The 18,222-nt window shown below is 49.7% G+C and overlaps 6 protein-coding genes across 6 annotated transcripts; 1 reads left to right on the top strand and 5 right to left on the bottom strand.

The window, feature by feature from the left end:
• Positions 1-46: 46 nt before the first annotated feature.
• COCCADRAFT_5342 (uncharacterized protein) lies at positions 47-809 on the bottom strand (the record flags this gene model as incomplete). The annotated part of the gene is made up of 2 exons (XM_007714423.1): positions 47-403; positions 462-809. 2 exons carry the CDS (start codon positions 807-809, stop codon positions 47-49), a joined length of 705 nt encoding a protein of 234 aa, XP_007712613.1.
• A 351-nt stretch (positions 810-1,160) lies between these two features.
• On the bottom strand, positions 1,161-1,394 carry COCCADRAFT_97029 (uncharacterized protein; the record flags this gene model as incomplete). Its single annotated transcript, XM_007714451.1, has 1 exon — positions 1,161-1,394. One exon carries the CDS (start codon positions 1,392-1,394, stop codon positions 1,161-1,163), a length of 234 nt encoding a protein of 77 aa, XP_007712641.1.
• A 4,742-nt stretch (positions 1,395-6,136) lies between these two features.
• On the bottom strand, positions 6,137-8,767 carry COCCADRAFT_37083 (uncharacterized protein; the record flags this gene model as incomplete). Its single annotated transcript, XM_007714450.1, has 3 exons — positions 6,137-8,464; positions 8,522-8,695; positions 8,750-8,767. The coding sequence occupies 3 exons, from the start codon at positions 8,765-8,767 to the stop codon at positions 6,137-6,139; spliced, it is 2,520 nt and encodes an 839-aa protein (XP_007712640.1).
• Positions 8,768-9,098: 331 nt separating this feature from the next.
• On the top strand, positions 9,099-11,941 carry COCCADRAFT_97136 (uncharacterized protein; the record flags this gene model as incomplete). The annotated part of the gene is made up of 2 exons (XM_007714449.1): positions 9,099-11,285; positions 11,345-11,941. The coding sequence occupies 2 exons, from the start codon at positions 9,099-9,101 to the stop codon at positions 11,939-11,941; spliced, it is 2,784 nt and encodes a 927-aa protein (XP_007712639.1).
• Positions 11,942-12,317: 376 nt separating this feature from the next.
• Positions 12,318-12,916, bottom strand: COCCADRAFT_97056 (uncharacterized protein; the record flags this gene model as incomplete). The annotated part of the gene is made up of 3 exons (XM_007714448.1): positions 12,318-12,388; positions 12,524-12,626; positions 12,767-12,916. 3 exons carry the CDS (start codon positions 12,914-12,916, stop codon positions 12,318-12,320), a joined length of 324 nt encoding a protein of 107 aa, XP_007712638.1.
• Positions 12,917-15,357: 2,441 nt separating this feature from the next.
• COCCADRAFT_26544 (uncharacterized protein) lies at positions 15,358-17,263 on the bottom strand (the record flags this gene model as incomplete). Its single annotated transcript, XM_007714429.1, has 3 exons — positions 15,358-15,904; positions 15,953-17,051; positions 17,101-17,263. The coding sequence occupies 3 exons, from the start codon at positions 17,261-17,263 to the stop codon at positions 15,358-15,360; spliced, it is 1,809 nt and encodes a 602-aa protein (XP_007712619.1).
• Between the last annotated feature and the right edge of the window lie 959 nt (positions 17,264-18,222).

The raw sequence follows: 18,222 nt of genomic DNA, 5'->3' as shown, positions 1-18,222 counted from the left end.
TCACGCCAATCCGTGCATCGCTCAACTTAGTCCACTCCTCAACCCTTTACTTCGTCGATGGATTCGGGCTGATAGTGTTGTCTGGGAACTTGCGGAAGATATCGGCAATGTGGTCAATGGGGGCGGCCAGCATGCCCATCGGGCCCTCAAAGAGCGGGTTCTCGCCAGCGCTGGGATGACTCCTCGATGGCACAAACGCCTTTGTGCGTCCAAAATTCTTGGCCAGACTCTCCGACGCACCCTTGTTGTCGGGCTTCGCTAGTGCGTTCTCAAGAGCAGGTAAGTCGTCGGCTTCCTCCTCCTTGATGTGCTGGCCGAGGATGCCCCAGAGTTCCTTGAGCTTAGGGACGTAGGCGGAGTCGGTGGCTTTCATGTTTTGGAATTCTTTGAGGAGCTCCTTGACCTGATATTTCGTTAGTAATCATGCATGTGGAGATTTGGGCGAAGATAAGTAGACTAACCTGGTGGTGCTGCTGACGGTCCTTCTCAGCGTGTGCGTGACCCTCCTTGCCAATGTACTTCTCCATGGCAGGGTAAACGAGCAGCTCCTCGGCTACAGAGTGTCGGGCAAGCTCCCAAGTAAACTGGTTTCCGAATCGTGTCTTGTGGTCGACATCGTCTGAGTTGATGACCTCGTTGTAGTACGACTCGAGCTCACGGTGGTCCTTGATGATGGCTTCTGAAATCGTCGACATGGCTGCGACACGGGCACGGAATGAGGCGAATTGGTTGTTTACTGTGACACGGCTGACCTGAGGTCTGAAAGCGGCTCTGGAGATGGAGGATACAAAAGTGCGATGGAAGGACATTCTGAAGAAAGAAAAGTAGCAGATTGGAGGCACAGAGATGGGCTTTTAATATGTTTGTTGATTGAGAGTGAGCAAGGGGGAGGGGTGAGTGTGCTATGTGATAGGATTTTCCCGCTTGGCTTCTTCCATTGGCGCTTTTATTTTGCGAGAAAGGAAGTGTTTACTTTGTGCGTCATTGTATCGCAACATGTTCAGCTGTGCAGTAATGAGGCTTTGATGATTGGTGAGGAGGTGAACGCCGTTTGTCTGTGCGTGGATGTGGGTTGATGGTAGCTTGACGTAGTGGAGATCTGGGGCTAGGAACACGCTTAGTACTGCGTCTCGAATCGGAACCGTGCCTATTGGACGGCATCACTTAAACGTCACTACAACACCATTGACACTGCTACTCCACTGTCGATACACAAAGCCGCATTTCTTGACAAGACACGTTATTGGGTAAAGGAAGGGAGCTATTGCAGCTGGCGAATCGGCATTGACAGATTTTGATTTGCATCGCCCCCAAATTGATTGGATGCATCTGACTATACCATGCCAAGGTATCGAAGCGCACCGTTGCACCTGTGAGGTTGCTCCGCGGCGCATTCTTGGGAATACATATACACGTCACGAGGATGGGGTAGCCACGGTGTTGGCAGTTTAGGACAACCGAATATGGTGAGATGAGATTTGCTGCGTCATTCGCACGTCTTCGATGCAATACAATATGCGCATGTCGTAGATTTCGATCCCATCTTCTCCGCTTGTTGCAAATCACGGTCCTGACAAAGATTTGCATGTGAATGTATACAAACAGCCAATTGTATCACTTACAATAGTCATCTACTTGTTTGAGGGAACATGGGGAACCCCGATCATTTCCAGATGTCGAATCGCCCGTGCTGTTGTCAGATCAATGTGATGGAAAGAAGTGGTAGAGTGTCAAACAGGAATTCTATTGAGCTTAAAAATTATAATCTACCGACGGAAAGGAGAAAGACAGCAGCCTATAGTGAACAAGAAAGGGAGAAGGTAGTCTAAACTGAATAAGGGAGAAAAGAGACGACTTCGAAACAACAATCAAAAGAAAAGAGAAGACATCCCGTCCAAACCCAACTATGCAACGCGCGTCTTATCCAACATGTCGCCCAGTTGGATAACTCACATCCAAAACATAATATCATCCAGCTCCTTCGCCCAAGGCCCCGGCCCCCCCGAGCGCGCGTGATTCCACTCCAAAACCGCACGATTCAACACCGCCTTCTCAATCTCGCTCTCCACAAACTTCTCATGCTCCCTTTCCACCGCAATCTCATCCGGCGACTTCCTCTGCGCACCCTTCCCCGTCTGTGGCGCCAAATGCGCCTTCCGCCGCGCCAAGCGGCCCTGCTCCTTGTGCTTGATAGTGTTCACAAGACTCGTGTAACCCTGATGCTCTGTACTGCCTCTGTCGGGACTAAACCAGTTCCGCAGGTACGCTCGACCGCGATCGCATAGCCGATCTGCATAGTATGCTGGAGGCGGGTACGATACACCGAGTGTAGCCCGCGCGTACGTGTAACAAAGCTTGTATGTGAGTTCCTGGAGGTCCGTGTCTTTGAGATTCATTTCGTTGGCAATGACCATGTAGTGCGTTGGTATTGCTGTGCCCTTGAGGCCGTGGTGCGATTGCAGGTAGAAATCTGAGTAGTGCGGCAAGGTGATTGCACGGTCGACGAGAGTGCCTGGTCTACAGTTTCCGTTTGCGGATGCGATAGAGGTGGGGAAGAAGCGGGTTGAGTGGCGCTTTACGGCGACAACGACGGTGATTTTGATATTGGCGACGCCGATGGTTTTGCATGCGGCTCGTATTTGTGGTAGCTCTTCGTCGCGGACTTGGGCGAATTGCCCGGTGCTGACGCCATCGCGGTAGTAGAGAATTTTCTTGGGGAGGGTTTTGGTTGCACGGCGGTAGGCTTCAAGGCGTTCCAAGACCATGGGCTCGAGGTCGTCGATGATCTGCCAATACTTGTTAGCCGGTATCTGGAGATCGTCGGTGGCATCTGAGACTTACCTCTTTCTTACAGGTCCTTTGGAGTCTCATGGAGCCTCGGAATTTGGCTGCATTAGAATCGATGGAGCCAACGACGGCAGCAATCGAGGGACATCCAACCAGTGAGCCAGTGCCGGGATGAGTAACATCTGCTCCAAGGACTAGAGTTTCGTGTAACAAGTTCTTGGTGCCTGCGTTGTCAAAATGAACAATATGATTGCTACCGCCAAACTTGAGATTCGCCTTCATCATGATGTTGGCCATGTACTGGGTGATGTCCTTATTGAAGGTTCCTCGCTTTACATTTGGTGCTTGAGTCATGCAGAGAGACTGAAGAGCCTCATAACGATCCACGACATCCTTGAAAGCAGAGTAAATCGGGATGCTCTTGTTCTTCAGTAGCAAGATCACAAAGTCAGCCCTGGGATGGCCCTGCTTCATGCCCTGGATGGATTCCTGGATCGTCGCCTTGATGGAGTCGTACGGTACCCCTCGAAGGCCTTGGACTAATACCGAACTCAAGCATTTTGCACCGCCACAGATGTTGTATCGACTCAGGAGATCGTTGAATGTATTTTGGTAGGTGATCACCGTATCTCTGTCGTTTCGTAAGCTGGCCTCGACGAGCAAAAGGTAGTTGATCTGCTTCTTGGTAGAATAACCAGGAGAATCGAAAAACTTCTTAAGTTTCCCGAGGTTCCATTGAGCTTTGTCATTCGGTCTTGCGTCAGGAGTTCCGGAGCCGTACGAAATGGTGAGAGCTCTCAATTGCGCGGATGGTATCTTGAGCATTGTCGGCTTGATCAGGAGGTGCGAACAGCCAGGCTAGAAGAATACATGTGTTAGTTTCAGTGCTTCAGAAAGAAATAGTTGAAATGTGACTTACGAGCGGCTGTTCTCCATTAGGATGCAGGATTCCGAGACTTTTCATTCCCTCGACCTCGATGAGACGTCGGCTGGTATCGGGTACATGTGCCGCGAGTTTTAGCATATTGTCGATCAGTTCCTCCGGAAGAAGTTTCTTATAAATCTGGTACGGCAGGATTCGCAGATATTCACGAGGGTAATAGACTGGCTCCCTCTCATTGCCAACGTTGATAGCCGCAAGGTCATTGTTGAAATTCTTGCCAAATACATTCCTCAGATGCTTCTCAACACGCATATGCTTATTAGGATCTGTTGAATCTAGAAACTTCATGCTCGGATCGCTGAATTTCCCACCCAGTTCAAAGACGGATTTGACACGGTTCTGGGGCTTGTTGAGGCGATTGATCTGGTCCTGATTGTCTTTGTTCGGCAAGCGTTCATATTCAATATACACACGCAGTGTTTTGAGGAGCCGCACTCGCTCGTCCTCAGAGAATGTGTCATCAGCCAGGAACTCGCCAACCGTAATGGGTCTGAAGAATGCGCTGGTAGCAGGGTTGACGTTGAGGAAAATCTTCTGCATTCCTGGCTTGATCGTAAAATAGTAGCCTCGAATCGCACACAGGGATTTCAGAGAGCGCTTTCCTGGCAAGTCAACGTAACCACCCTTGACAAAGAACTTGTTACTGGATTGCTGGAAGACGTTTGAAGTCATGCTGTTGGCAATCGCAAGGTTGAGCGCGCTGATTATGGGGTTGAAGTTGAACTCTGGATCACTCTCCTGGTGACTTGCATACATGTAGCGATACAGTCCGTCAAGATCAAGTTCGCGGTGGAGTTTGAGGAAGAGCTGCACTCTCTCACTTCCATCTGCGATAGCCTCAGGCTGCCATACAGCGCCAGCTCGAGTACCATCATCTCCAGGGATAACAGGCTGATATCCAATCGTATCATGGAGGTTCTTCCACGCAACAATTGTCTTAACATGATCTGTGGCATAGTATTGCTTGTTATCTCTAAGTACACTCCATGCCTCTTCGGCAGTCTTGAAGATGTATTTGGCTTTGCGCTTGCTCTTCCCACCAGGAATCTTGAGGATTTCGTAGACAAAGAAGCGGGTCTTCGGCTTGAAGCGAACTTCAAAGTGATTCGTGAGCACGTCTGACGATGCTTGAGCAAATGCTCTTCGGAGGGGAAACTCGGCTTTCTTCGCCTTGCTCAGGGCAAGCTCGGGTTGGAACACATTGCCTGGGCCAACTGGGTCTTTATCCGGTACATTGACGAAATCCGGCGCACAAGTCTCTACGGGATCTGTCTGTGTGATGTCGCGAACCGCCGTCAGACCTTCAGTTGAGCGACCGACTAACAGAAGGATTCCGTTCAGCATGGAGTCCTCATCTGTAACTGCGCCCTTGACTGTATCCTCGACTGTATCCTTTGTTGCATCCGTGACTGCGTCCTTGGATGAGCCCTCAGGTAAATTCTGGGTCTGGTCCTCCAATTGCACCCGTGCTAAGGCTTCCACATTCGCATCTGCTGTTGTTTCTTCCGCCAGATCCTGATACCGCGGCTTCTTCGACTTGCGGAACTTGACAATTGTCTGACGAGCAGCATTGGCTTTTCCCGGACCATAGATACTAGCGAGAGGCGAATCCATTGCAGTTGGTACATTGAGTTTCGGACAAGCACCGTCGTATGCATCATGACCGCTAGTACCACAAATGACACAAGGGTCGTCATTCATATGCCGAAGCAGGGACTTCTCCGTCAGACGTTCGAAATCGCTCATCGTCTCGAAGCTGAGGGTACCCAATATGTAGAGTTGAAATCAAGAATGAACTGTATGTATGATTTGAATGTAGAAGCAACGAGAAGATGGTGTAAGGTACTGGAAGCTCTCCGTGATGAAATACAGAGAGTAAAAATGGCTTACCTATATACAAGCATCTCAACGAAATATTGTGCATTGCTTCGTTTGTCACATAGCCACCCAAAAGAGAACTAGCAAATACTATCTTGTTATACAAACTTGCAATGAAAACAATGCGCGATAGCCTGAATGCATGTCAAACACACTTAGCAATGCCCCGCAAACCCGAGGCCGGCAATATAGATACCCTATTCTCTGTTACAGGTGTTTGTGAGTCGTTGAATCTGGTGACACTGCCTGGTTTGACTTTGTTTGAAGTCACCGCAAACTGCCTTCATCATGCGAAAGTTATTATAGGTAATTACGCAAGCAAAGGTATGATGGCTGCTGCTCCACACGGCTAGGCATGAGCACGTATGTCGAGATATGTAGCAGATTTCGTCGAAAGTGGGTAAAACATGTCGAAAAATATGATGTTCAAAGCTTTTTCAAAAAGTGGTACCGACTGCTGAGTGGACCAGCCAGAAGTGTCCTCTGGAGCCACACCTGGGGACGCAAAATGATATGAATTATGCCCATCTACCTCTTTTTGTTCCTCTTCGCTGCCCTCTTTTCGCCCCTAACATCCTTCTTCAACCTAGCATCAACCATCTTGTATTTGCCCTTGGTGCCCTTCGGTCTGTTCTTGATACCCTTGTTACCTCCTCTGGCCACAACGACACTGACCTTTTGCTTGGGCTTCTTCTTTGCCGCTCTCGACATTAATCGCGCAATACTCTGGGCCTTTTCCTTCTCTGTCATGCCCTCCTCGTCTGCCAAGAGAGCAGACTTCTTCTTGAGCTTCTCCAAGCGCTGGGCAGCCTTGAACTTCTTGCGGGCCTGTGCTTCACGGACCTTCTTGATAGGGCGAGCGTTCAGCGCGCGAAGCTTCTCTTTGATAGCTGCAGCTGCAGCTGCAGAAGTTGGGCGCTGTATCTTGGAATGCTTGTTTTCGTCGTCGAGGAACCAGTCGGGAAGACCGTCGACGTCACGATGTGAGTAACGGTTGAACGATTCATCTAGGAGGTCGTGTTTTGTTTTCTGACCGGTAGCCATCTGATGGGCGAGGGTCATGGCTTCTGCTGTGATGATGTCGATGTCTGGTTTGCCGTTTTTCATAGGCATCGAATCTTGTTCCCATTGTGTTTCGTCGCGCGCGACTTCCTCGATTTTGTCATCGTCCTCATCAGAGGACTCGTCATCGAAAGCTACTGCAGGAGAGGCGCTCTTCTTGCTCGTTCGGATTGACAGTGCCTTCTCTGATGCAGAAGGTGGTGTAGCCGACTCCTCCTTCATTTCGGTATCGCCTTCGACATCGATGCCGCTGTCGTCATCTTCCTCAAGGTCATCGAGGCCATCGATTCCCTTGAAAATGTCTTGATCGAAGAAGCGCTCGGCACGCTTGGTAAGACCTCGCTTGGACTGTCCGTCGCGATCGAGATCAGTAATTAGCTCTTTGGGCCCTTCCTCTTCGTCGCTGCTCCAGTCACTGTCGGCGTCTTGTACAAGCTCTTCGTCGTCACTTTGTTCTTTGTCCTCATCAGAGAAACCGTTCCATTCACCGTCATCGTCTTGTTTCCTGGCGCGTTTTGCCCGGTACTTGGCATCGCGAGCAGATCTTTGCTCGACGTACTCGCCATACATAGCATCTAGGTCTCGTTCGAGATAGTCTTCTTCTTCGTCGGTTTCAAGTTCTTCCTCAGCCTCTTCCAGCTTCTCTTTCTCGACAATCTGCACCATCTTTCCTTTAGCAATCTTGTTCAGAGCACCGGCCTTATCGACAGCTTTCAAACCAAACATGGCATCATCGCCGGTAGGTCCAACCTGCTCCAAACCGATGTCAAACGGCGTTGCCATGTTCATTTGTAGTCGAGTAATCTCCTTCTGTCTTCGCTCATTCTCTGCGCGACGCTGTTTCTTTTTCGCCTTTGTATCCTTCTCTTTCAAGCGTTCCAACTCTTCCTGAATTTGCATCTCTTCGTCCATAGACTCGATCTCGGCAACTTCCTCGCCCTCTTGCGCTTCTTTGGCCTTGGCCTCATCGGCCTTGTCCTTCTTCGACGCAAATCCAAAGATTTCGCGCACTTTAAGTCGCCAGCGGAGAAGGCGCTTGAAGTCGGCTCGTCCCAAGACCTTGAGATCTGCGCAGCAGTCTCTGATTTCCTTTGTGGTTTCTGGAAGCTTGTCGATGGTGGCGATGGCAATGTCACCGTTCGGCTTTTGTTCGAAACTCAGCTTGTTCAGGCCACCGAGCATGGCAATGGGATCGGTGGTTTGAATGAAGTCGGATACCGGAGCCTCCTTGAACTGTGTCCAATCTCCTTCCTCGTAACCCTCACGCTTCCTCTTCTTCACTTCGGGCTTGAACACCTTTGCTTCGTTGTTAGGCGTGGGATCTGCGAGCTCGGCGAAAACGCTGCGAGCATCGAGGAACTTAGGGTCAAGATGCTTTGGGGCCTTGTAGCCACGGCAGACAACGAAGATTTCGGCTGAGACATTTCGGGAAGATGGCGGCTTCGTTGCCTCGACTTTAGTGAAGAGCTGGTTGAAAACCCAGAGCAGTGAATTGTAATCTTTTGATCTGAAGACCTTGGTAACAAAAGTTCCGCCTTCGACTAAAAACTCAGTCGCCAATTTCATGGATTGCAGCACAAGTTCGGCCTGGGTAAAAGCATCCTGGACCCACGCAGTTCCGACGTTGGGCGCACCATCGTGAAGGACTGTATCGCACTTGAGATGCTTAAGGTGCTGGCGCAGCGTCGCTCGGCACTTGTCTGTTGTGATATCGCTCTGGAAGGTGATGCATCGTGGGATAGGCTTGATTGGGGCGAGATCGACACCGACAATGAGGGAGTTTGCGGGCATCACCTGGAGGTGTCAGTATAAAGTCTGGCGCATGGTTTCTTAAGGAAAAAAAAATCGCACCTCGGAAGCGACTTGACACCATGATCCTGGCGCGGCGCAAAGATCAATTAAGACCTTGCTCTTTTCTAAAAAGTTGTACTTTTTATTCAGTTGGATCAACTTGAAGGCAGCACGCGCGCGGTAGCCCTTTTCTTTGGCGAGCTTGTACCACTTGTCGAGACGACCTTTTCCGTGCTGTTTTTCTATTAGCGAATATCCATTGTATGTTTCGAATTATTCCTTATGCACCTTCTTTTGGATCGCCATGGCTGTGGTTTGGGGTTGTCGTGATGGCGCGGGCAAAAAGTTCGCCAAAGTAAATTTTGGGATGCGCGGCGCTATTGCTGGGCGGTGGCAGAATCTCCTACGCGCAGTCTGAAGCACACTAGGGCAGAGTAAAGCACGCTAGTACCGTGTAGTGCACGGGACATGTAGCATGCGTCATGGCCACCCGGCCGGCCAGCCAGCCAGTTCGACGCGTGCCTGGGCCACCACATGAGGATGAAGGTAAACCGCCAGCTGCACATGTCGTGTCTGTGTCCATAACAAAAGATAGAGGCCTCTCCGCCTACTCGGCTTTTTCTCCCGTGCTGCAGGCATGATTCCACGCAAGAAGTCTAAGCCAAGTACACAGGCCCCTGCCGATACTACCTCAGACCAGCATGTAGCCGACTCGACATCTTCAGTCGGTACAACGACACCTACCTCCACCGGCTCACTAACCCCCCGCGGCAGCAGATGGCTATCAGGGTCGGGTAGCTGGCGGTCCAAGGCACCAGCCATAGTCCAAACTGCAAAGGAGAGCATCGGTGTCAGCGGGGGCGCAACCAACGAGCTGCCGGGCGAGGAAGCGAAGAAGCCCCAGGATGAGTCGCCTAAGAAGTTCCTCACCAAGCGCAGTTCGAGCAAGAGCGACGTCATACCTGCTGCCATTACACAGGTCAACGTCTCTTCAGACGGTCTAGTCGAAGACATGCCGAAACCAACCCCAAAGCAAGAGAGCGTCGAAGAACCACCTACACCCACGACCGTCGACGAGCCTCCATTGCCTCCCGAACCGTCTGCGTCACAGGCCGCTGCCGCTGCCGCTGCCGGTACATGGGGATGGAGAAGTTGGTGGTCGCGGCCAGATGGATATACTGAAGCTGGGAAAGCCACCACTGAGGCAAAGGCGACTGTCGAAGCGGCCTCTACCACCCCATTACCTGGACCTACCCCCTCAGAAGAGCCAGATGATCAGGCCAAGGGCTTGGACGCTATCAAAACACAAGCAAAGACTGATGAGAATGGAGATACTGAAATGAAGGATGCTCCTGAACCACCATCTACCCAAGAAGCACAAACCGAAGCCCCGCCCTCTACTGCCAAACGCTTAGCAAAGGCTACTTCTGGATCTTGGTTCTGGATGTGGAGTAGTGCACAGAATGCTCAGGCCAATTCGCCTCCTGTTGAGCCGCCACCTCAAGAAGCTGGCTCACAAATTCCAGATCAGACATCTCAGCCAGCCCCTCAAGCACCGACCGAGATAGCTCAACCGGCCAAGACGACTGAGATAGCACCTGCTCAGCAAGCACCTACCCAAGAGACACCTGCTGCTGCTGAACCTGTTACTGCAGAGCCTGCTGCACCGAATGATGCTGGCCCTACCGCACAAGCGTCGAAACCCTCGAAACCATCGGCTTGGGCATTTTGGTATAGAGGCAAGCCAGAAGATGACAAGAAGCCGGGCGATACTGGACCACAAAAGCATGTGGGTGAGGTAGCTGTCTTCGATACCCCTTCGCAATCGCACCCCGAGGCTGCACAGTTCAACGAGCAGGAACAGTCAAATTCTGAGCAAGAACCCCCTAAAGAACCGCAAAAACCAGTCGAGGAGAAACCCATACCTAGGAAATCATTTCCATCACTACGAGGCCGCCCAAAGACAAAGACTGCAGCCAAAGACACGCCAGCAGATACTCCTAGTTCCAGCAAAGCAAATACTCCAACTAAGACCTCTCCAGTGCGTGAGCCTACAAAATCCGAGACAGCTCCCGCTTCCCAGCCCGCCCCAAAACAGACCGGCAAAGGCAAACAGGAACCACCAAATCTTTTGTTGCCAGAGTTTAGAAATACTTACCAAATGGTGCAGCAGCCAAATTTCTGGAAACAAATTCGCCAATACTTCCTTGGAGGCGAGGCTGGAGCCCCTCATCTGCACATTAACCCTGCGCCGCCAAAGATCAAGAAGGCGGTAGCCATTGGTGTTCATGGTTTCTTCCCTGCACCCATTATCCAAAAAGTGCTGGGTCAGCCTACCGGTACATCGATCCGGTTCGCAAATGCTGCAGCAGCAGCTATCAAAGACTGGACCGAGGCGCGTGGGTACACACCAGAGATTGAGCAGATTGCGTTGGAAGGTGAAGGCTTCATTGCTGAGCGTGTCAATTCCTTGTGGAAGCTACTACTCAATTGGATTGACCACATCAAACAAGCAGACTTCATTCTCGTGGCATGCCACTCCCAGGGCGTACCAGTTGCAATGATGCTTGTGGCCAAGCTGATCCAGTTTGGTTGTGTCAATGCTACAAGAATCGGAGTGTGTGCCATGGCTGGTATCAACATGGGCCCCTTTATTGAGTATAAAACCAAATACTTTGGTCCCACGGCTGCAGAGCTCTTTGAGTTTACGAACCCTAAGAGTCTTGTCAGCCAGATGTACCTCGCTGCCCTGGATGAGGTTCTGAGATCTGGAGTGCGTATACTGTACGTTGGCAGCATCGACGACCAACTGGTATCACTCGAAGTATGATATGCCCTTATCCCCTGTGAGAAGCCAAATGCTAATTCAATGCCCCATTTCAGTCGTCCACATTCTCAACCCTTTCACATCCCTACATATACCGTGCCGTCTTTGTAGACGGCCGTATACACGCCCCTGACTTCCTCACCCACCTTGTCGGCTTCACACTCAAACTACGCAACCTGGGACTTCCCGACCACGGGCTCATCCGCGAACTCTCGCCTGCACTAGCTGGTTCACTCTACGGCGGCGAAGGCCACTCCCGCGTCTACGAGGACCCGGCCGTATACGCCCTCGCCGTCCAACACGCCCTCGAAACAACGTCTCTCCCCATCCCCTCAAGCAAAGAGCGTCCTTCGACTGCGGGAAGTTTCCAAGGCATCAACATTCCTATTATCGGAGAGAAACTGAGCATGGGCAAGAAGGAAGATGTGTTCAAGCTTAGAGTCCAAGAATACGAACCAAGTGGCAGTTCGACAAATCCAAATCCCTTTTTTCTGCCTTGGGCTATGAGAGGTTTGCTGGAGGAGGATGTTGTGAAGAAGGAGCTTGGGCATGAGGTCGAGAGCTTACTTGGTCTGTTTGAAAAATGGAAACCTACGGGCAAGCAGTTGAAGGATGTCAAGTTTAGACTTGAGGGGGTGAGGAGTAAGTTGTAAATGACTTCTTCGGTTTTTTTCTTCACATCCTAGAGTGGATTCTAGCGTGTCGTATATAGAGATTTCCAGCATTTTGGGGGATTGGACATGAGGAGTTTTTATTTTATGTGGGTAGGGAAGGGAGCGTTGACACGAGATACCATGAACTTGTATGGCATTATCTCTTGATGAATAAAAGCGTGATCTTGTCATGCTTTAGGCATTGCTTCAATGTGGCACCTATCTTCTTACTGCCGTGAGGAACGCGTAGGTTCTTCGTCGTGTATGCTCTTGAAGTAAGAACAGGATTTCATATGTCGAATTAGGCTATATTCCGCCCTTATTTTCTTCTTCTCTTGTCAATCTACAAATACCCCTCAGTCCAAACGATGGGTCATTAGTTGTCGTCGTAGAAAATCTCCTTGTACCGATGTGTAACGTCCACCACTGCATTCGCTGCGTCGAAATCTGTTGTTACATTTCACATTAGCTTCTTCTTCCTCACAATTACGATATGATTTTTATCCGATACCAACATGCTGCATGGCAATTCCACCGAAGCAAAATCATAAAAAGGAAGGGGTGCAAAGAAAAACCACATACCAACACCCGTCCCAAAATCCGTCGCAGCCTGCACCTTGACGTGCAAATTCTGATCCACCTTTCCAATAATCTCTACTGCATGACCAACAGTGAGATGAGAATCCTGTCAATCCATGTCAACATTTCGTTCACCTAACCCCCTTCTCTTTCCCCTCTCTCTCTCTATCTCCTCTCTTTCTCGCTCGTCTCGTCTTCCCTCGTCCTCCTCCATTCCCGGCTCCACGAAAAGGTGCGTGTACGTACCCGAGTCAAAATAACATCGATTTGACCTCCAGCATCGATCACGGCCGTTTCGCCGCGTAATTGCACAACCTTGCCCAATATGCGTACGATGCGGTGTTGGAATTCGGAGAGGTGCGGGGCGATGATGCGGGGGGTTTGAGGGTGATCCATTTTCGTTTTTTTGGGAGTTATGAAAAGTCTGGCGGGTGGATCTGGGGGGGTTGGTGGATGAGGGAGAGGAGGGAATTGGTGGGTGTTGTGTGTGAGGGGCAGGGATGACGGGTGGCGGTGATGCTTGGGTTGAGGGCTTGACGCGTCGCGTTGTCGGTGGGGTTACTAGCGTTGTTGCGCTGGCACGTGACGCATGGGTGACTAGAGGGTTACTTTTGAGTGCATTTTGGGGCCATTCTTGCGGTCAAAGAGGGAAAGGAGAACAAAACGGTTCCGTCGACGATTTCAGGTTTATTTTTAAGAGGTATGTATCAGTAGTAGGTTAATGAATTGCGCACTCGGGGGCTTGTTGTACAATATCGTAGTGTCTTAGTCTATACCCTTCTATATTCGTACCCAAAGAAAGTGGTAACAAGAAATTAACACAAAATTCTCTCCCATAATTCAGTCTCTTCTATAGCGCTAATACCGTCTTATCTCTATTATTTCCCGGTTTTTCTTGTCAGTGTCTCCTTGGTGATAAGATGGGAAGTACCGGCGAGGACTCCGGTGCACTTGTGTACGTTGGATTGTATTGAAGTCAAGTTTGATGTTACATAATGAAAGAGGAGGGGAAAGAGAGAAAAGAGGGAGTAGTAATTGCAATCCGGGTTACTGGACTTGTCAGCCAAGGTCCGAGCGCTAGAGCAAAGGTGGAAAGTGTACCTTGGAGGACTGGGACGTGCTAGACTGTGATGAAGACTGAGTCTGAGACGAGGTTTTATCTTTTGCCTGACCCTGTGCCTGGGCTTGGGCAGCTGCTTGTGCAGGACCCAGAGGTGATGCGAAGACGGAGGGTATCATGTTTTGAATGGAGTATTGGCAGAACAAAAGTCTGGTAATCTTTCTTATTCTAAGTGCGTTGTGGTAGTTATGATAATATGCTGATGATGTATTCTTTCTTCAAGCCGTCCTTATCTCTTATATACGCTCTTAGGCCATACACGCGTCAGTGTCTAGTCTCACAAAAAAGACGCCAGAGACATTTTCACCACATGACGACTTCCTCATGAAGCATCAAAAGTGCATGTTTGTACCTCCGCGCGGTCCTCCGCAAAAATTTCCGAGGTAAGTAGTTGGCAAGCAAACTCAGCCTTGCAAATTAACCTAAAAAGACCTCGCTAATAAGCCCATGTGTTAGGCGTAGTTCATCGAGTAAGACGGCAGCTTATGCATGATAGGGCTCTTGTCCAATAGGTTTGTGGGGCTACTTTTCGGAGGGCCAGTGTTTCGCTACGTCGCTTGGCTTAGCCTCACGGCAATGGGCGCCGTGCCTTCAGCCGCACGTCTTGGCCATGCTGACTGCCTGATTAGGCCCAAGGTCTTGCGGCTTCTAGGTTCTTAAGATAGACCCTTGTCAGAGCAACCCAAGGATCGGGCACAGGGCTGAACTTAAGTCCGAAGGAAGTGGCGCAGGTATGTGGCTCCCTCCGCCAAAACAAACTACACTGGAAGTAAAGTTGAAATATGGATTAACCAAAAGCAAGTCATGCAGGAAAAACCGGGTGCAAATTAATGAATGTATGGAAATTTCTACAGGTAGATATTGCACGGTAGTGAATACATACCTCTACGATTGGGGCACATCTAGCGCAAAAAGGTAGCAGAGTAATAGGCTGTAAGCGGGATAACTGAGACTTTGATGACTGTGAATCCTATAGACCAGAGCTTTTATCCTATTTGTATAGCGAACGATGTCATAAATTCTGATCGTGATCGATTTGGTCGTGTACAACCCACTCTCTTTCCCCATCTCAAGTTCCGAAATGAAAAACCCGCGCTAGTGACGCACAAACACCCAACTCGTCTCCTCAACAGCACCCTCTTTCCAACAAAAACAAAGTTGCACCATTTCCTTGAAGAGCTCTGCGACAAAAAAAAGCTGCTCCCCCGGGAAGGCTCGAACTTCCAACCTCCTGATAAGCTACATAATGCTGTAACAGTCAGACGCGCTAGCCAATTGCGCCACGGAGGATGGTGAGCTGGTGTTGCTCGTGGCTTATTGTCATGTGATTGATGAGATGAAGACAAAGTGTAGCGTTTCTGTACCCCAAAAATAAGAGAAGTAATACAAGGGTGGACGCGCAAAGGTGGTGTGCAAGTTTTCAATGGGTGGAGCGGGGGTAGGAAGTGGGTCTTGCTCGCTTACACGCAGCATGAGACGCCTCAGAACACCTTGGAGTATCTTAATGTATGACATTAGCCTGAATTGTGTCGCTACTCCTCATAGCTGTAGATACAAGCGTAGAGGTATTTGGGTATAAGAAAGAGTGCTCGCCAAGTTGCGCTGGTTGTGTGCAACCAAGTTGTAAACTTCGCTCGCTGTTCAGCAAGAGATATTCAGAAATGCTCCAATCTCGGCATCCATATTACGTCTGAGTCGGAAGCATGTATGGCATGTTCTACATGGTCTTTCGGCCTCTTTTCTTTTTCTCTTTCGATGGCGTGCTATCTGCGTTGGGTGCTTTTATCTTGAACTTGTCGCTCTCAAGATCAAGATAGCCGCGAAAGATGCTGATAGTGAAGAGATCCTTTGTATAGCATGTTATGCCGTCCTTGATCAACTTCTGTGCTTCTGGATCATCTTCGTAGTTGTTTGCAAGCACAATGTTGTCTCCGGTTGTATTCATCCTGGTAGATGTAACGTTTTTTGCACCTGCAGCTTTGCACACTGCTACGACTTCAGAGAATGACTCGTATACACCCCTGAGATTCTTTGTGAAATGAATAGTATAGCCTTCAAAAGGGGTTTGCGGCTGGCCAAACACATCGTCAAATCTGAATCCCCATTCTTCTTCTTGCTTGGAAGTGGAAGGCTTGTAAGCAGATAAAGAGAGCAAGTGGCCCTCCTTTGCCGAGTCCAGAAGCCATGCATCCGTAACGATGGGAATCCCACGGGCAATGGCATACAGCACTTTCGTCTTCTTCTGAAGGTCGCCGTCTCTGACACTACAACTAATCAGTAAACCCCACGCTTCGAGCTGCACTTGAGCTTACCATAGTATGTTGAATTCGTCAGTCAGTTTTTCTACATATGCTCCTCCTTGTTTCTTGAGTAATTTGACTGCCTGACTTGATTTCGTAATGGTAGAGTTACTGGAGGCTACCCTTGGTGGATGCCCATCGTAAGCTTCCGTTGTGGCGCATGTTGGCTCCTGCGTGCTCTGAGGAGATCGCATCAAATCTGCTTTTTCTGCCTCATCGAGTGCTTCCGTTCGAGACGTACTCATTGGACGCTTCTTTCCTTTCTTGTTAGACTTTTGGGGTGTTGTGTCAATGCTGCCCAGTCGAGCATCTCGTGTATCTTCGTCGTTATTCATCTTTGTACGTTTGACACCCACTACGAGTGTTTCTTGTTCAAACTTCGAACTCTCTCGCAGAGCGGAAGTGCTGCGCTTTTTGGTTGATTTCGGAGGAATCTGTACTTGCGGAGAACTTTTGTCGGCCGTACGAAGTGGAGTCCTGGTTTTGTTCGTAACTGAATCGATAGCTGGCACTTCGGTTGATTGAAGAACATTCGTGTTCTGGGATTCACTTGTTCGAGCTGTAGAAAAGGTCTCTGATACTGGCTCTGGTTCTAGCTCTTGTTCACGTGACAAAGTTCGCGTCTCTTTTGTCGGCCCACTCGTATCATTAGCAAAGTTGGGTGGGTTGATATCTGCAGCCAATGAAGCTGATACGCTATTGACTCGAGCTGCTGTCGGGGTCTCTTGAACCACAAAAGATTGTTGTTGTGGAAGCTGCGGAGTTGCCCGAAGCCGGAAATGGCGATTTTCAGTTCTGGTGACAGGCTTAGACTCAGTCAAGCCTTCATCTTCGGTTTCATCTTCTGGAGTTTCAGCTATGCGACGAGCATTAGGAACTGCCGATGAGTCGACTTGGACCTCGGATTCGGTCCATTGGCAGGTGAAAGTTGATTCTAAGGAGGACAGATTCAGTATGTCGCCATGGCGGAGGAAGATTGCTTCCGAGTGGTTGTCAGTGCGTGGCTGTAACTCGAACTTGGCGAACGACGGAGATGGCGTATGTGATTGACCAGGTATAATAGTCAACTTTTCGTTGACAGCTTCCAACTTGACTCCAAAAGGTCCGGCGACTAGCAACGTAAGCGCATGCGTACAAAAACTGAGGATGGAAGAACATACTGATCCGGCCAAGTTCCCGTTGCATGCGTGGATCTAATCCGCGCACTACTTCAGCATGATTGGATTCTGCACTCACAATTATGTGAGCGACGCCTTCATTCGGCAAGTTGAATTCGTTTGATCCAGGGGCAACAGTAGTGCTCGACGAGACCAGCGTCCACATTGTCGGAGTCGTTGGACGCGTTGTGGCGAGATTAGATAGAACGCGTGGTCACGTTTGTGAAGTTCAGATCACTTAAGCTAGCGATGGCGTGCAGGATAAGTGGGTGGCGATTGCTCTGATTGGCTCATGATGGCATTGTGCATATCATCCCTGCGTCTCGGAGAACCGTACCCTTATCCACACATATGTATGCTGCAAAGACCACATGTGCGTTCGGTGTCTTGATAACAGAGTTATTAGCATCTTGCCTAGTACATGCAAGATATGTGGTGCAGTCACTACCGACCTCGATGTCACTTGTCACCAGCGCTCCGGGATCCGGAGGGTTTCAGAGCATGGGTAGGGTCTGAGTCGAAGAACAATACTAAGGAATTCTACGCTATCTTATCTTCGCTTCCATCTGCGCCTCAAACAGCAAAAGCGATGGCTTCTAATAAATTCTTAGGCGACCTTGCGACTTGTAGTGAGACAGGAGAAGTACAACAGTAGAACATTGGCTCTGCGTCACCGAACTGGAACTTGTCACAGTCAGTAACTCGACGCACACAGCCGCCGGGACCACGAACAATAGTAAGAGTATCGAAATCTCCAAGACCGCCTTTTCACCTTGACTCTAGACCTTGCAGTGGTGAGTCGAGGTGGCCGATCATTCCCATGTTGTCACTATGGTTGCTATTATCCATCCGGGAACCAAACGCGCCTCGTCCACTCACCCTATCAACGACAATGTTTAGCGACAACATTCATCAAGAAAAAATCGTTGCCTGTTAGCTATTGTACATGCTGCCTCGCGCAGTGTATATCTCTCGTTGCTACGGGATCCTCTCATTCTTCTCAGCCGCCGCTCGTCACTGCTATCATTCCTCCGAGCCTTATAAGGTCCCAACTTCAACACCACGATTCAAGTTACACAATCCCGCCTTTCGTGACTGTGTGACTGCCTTTTCTTGTTCTTATAC

The sequence above is a fragment of the Bipolaris zeicola genome, assembly GCF_000523435.1.
Source record: "Bipolaris zeicola 26-R-13 unplaced genomic scaffold scaffold_81, whole genome shotgun sequence".
NCBI lineage: Eukaryota > Fungi > Ascomycota > Dothideomycetes > Pleosporales > Pleosporaceae > Bipolaris > Bipolaris zeicola.
This window is presented reverse-complemented; position numbering and strand designations above follow the sequence as displayed.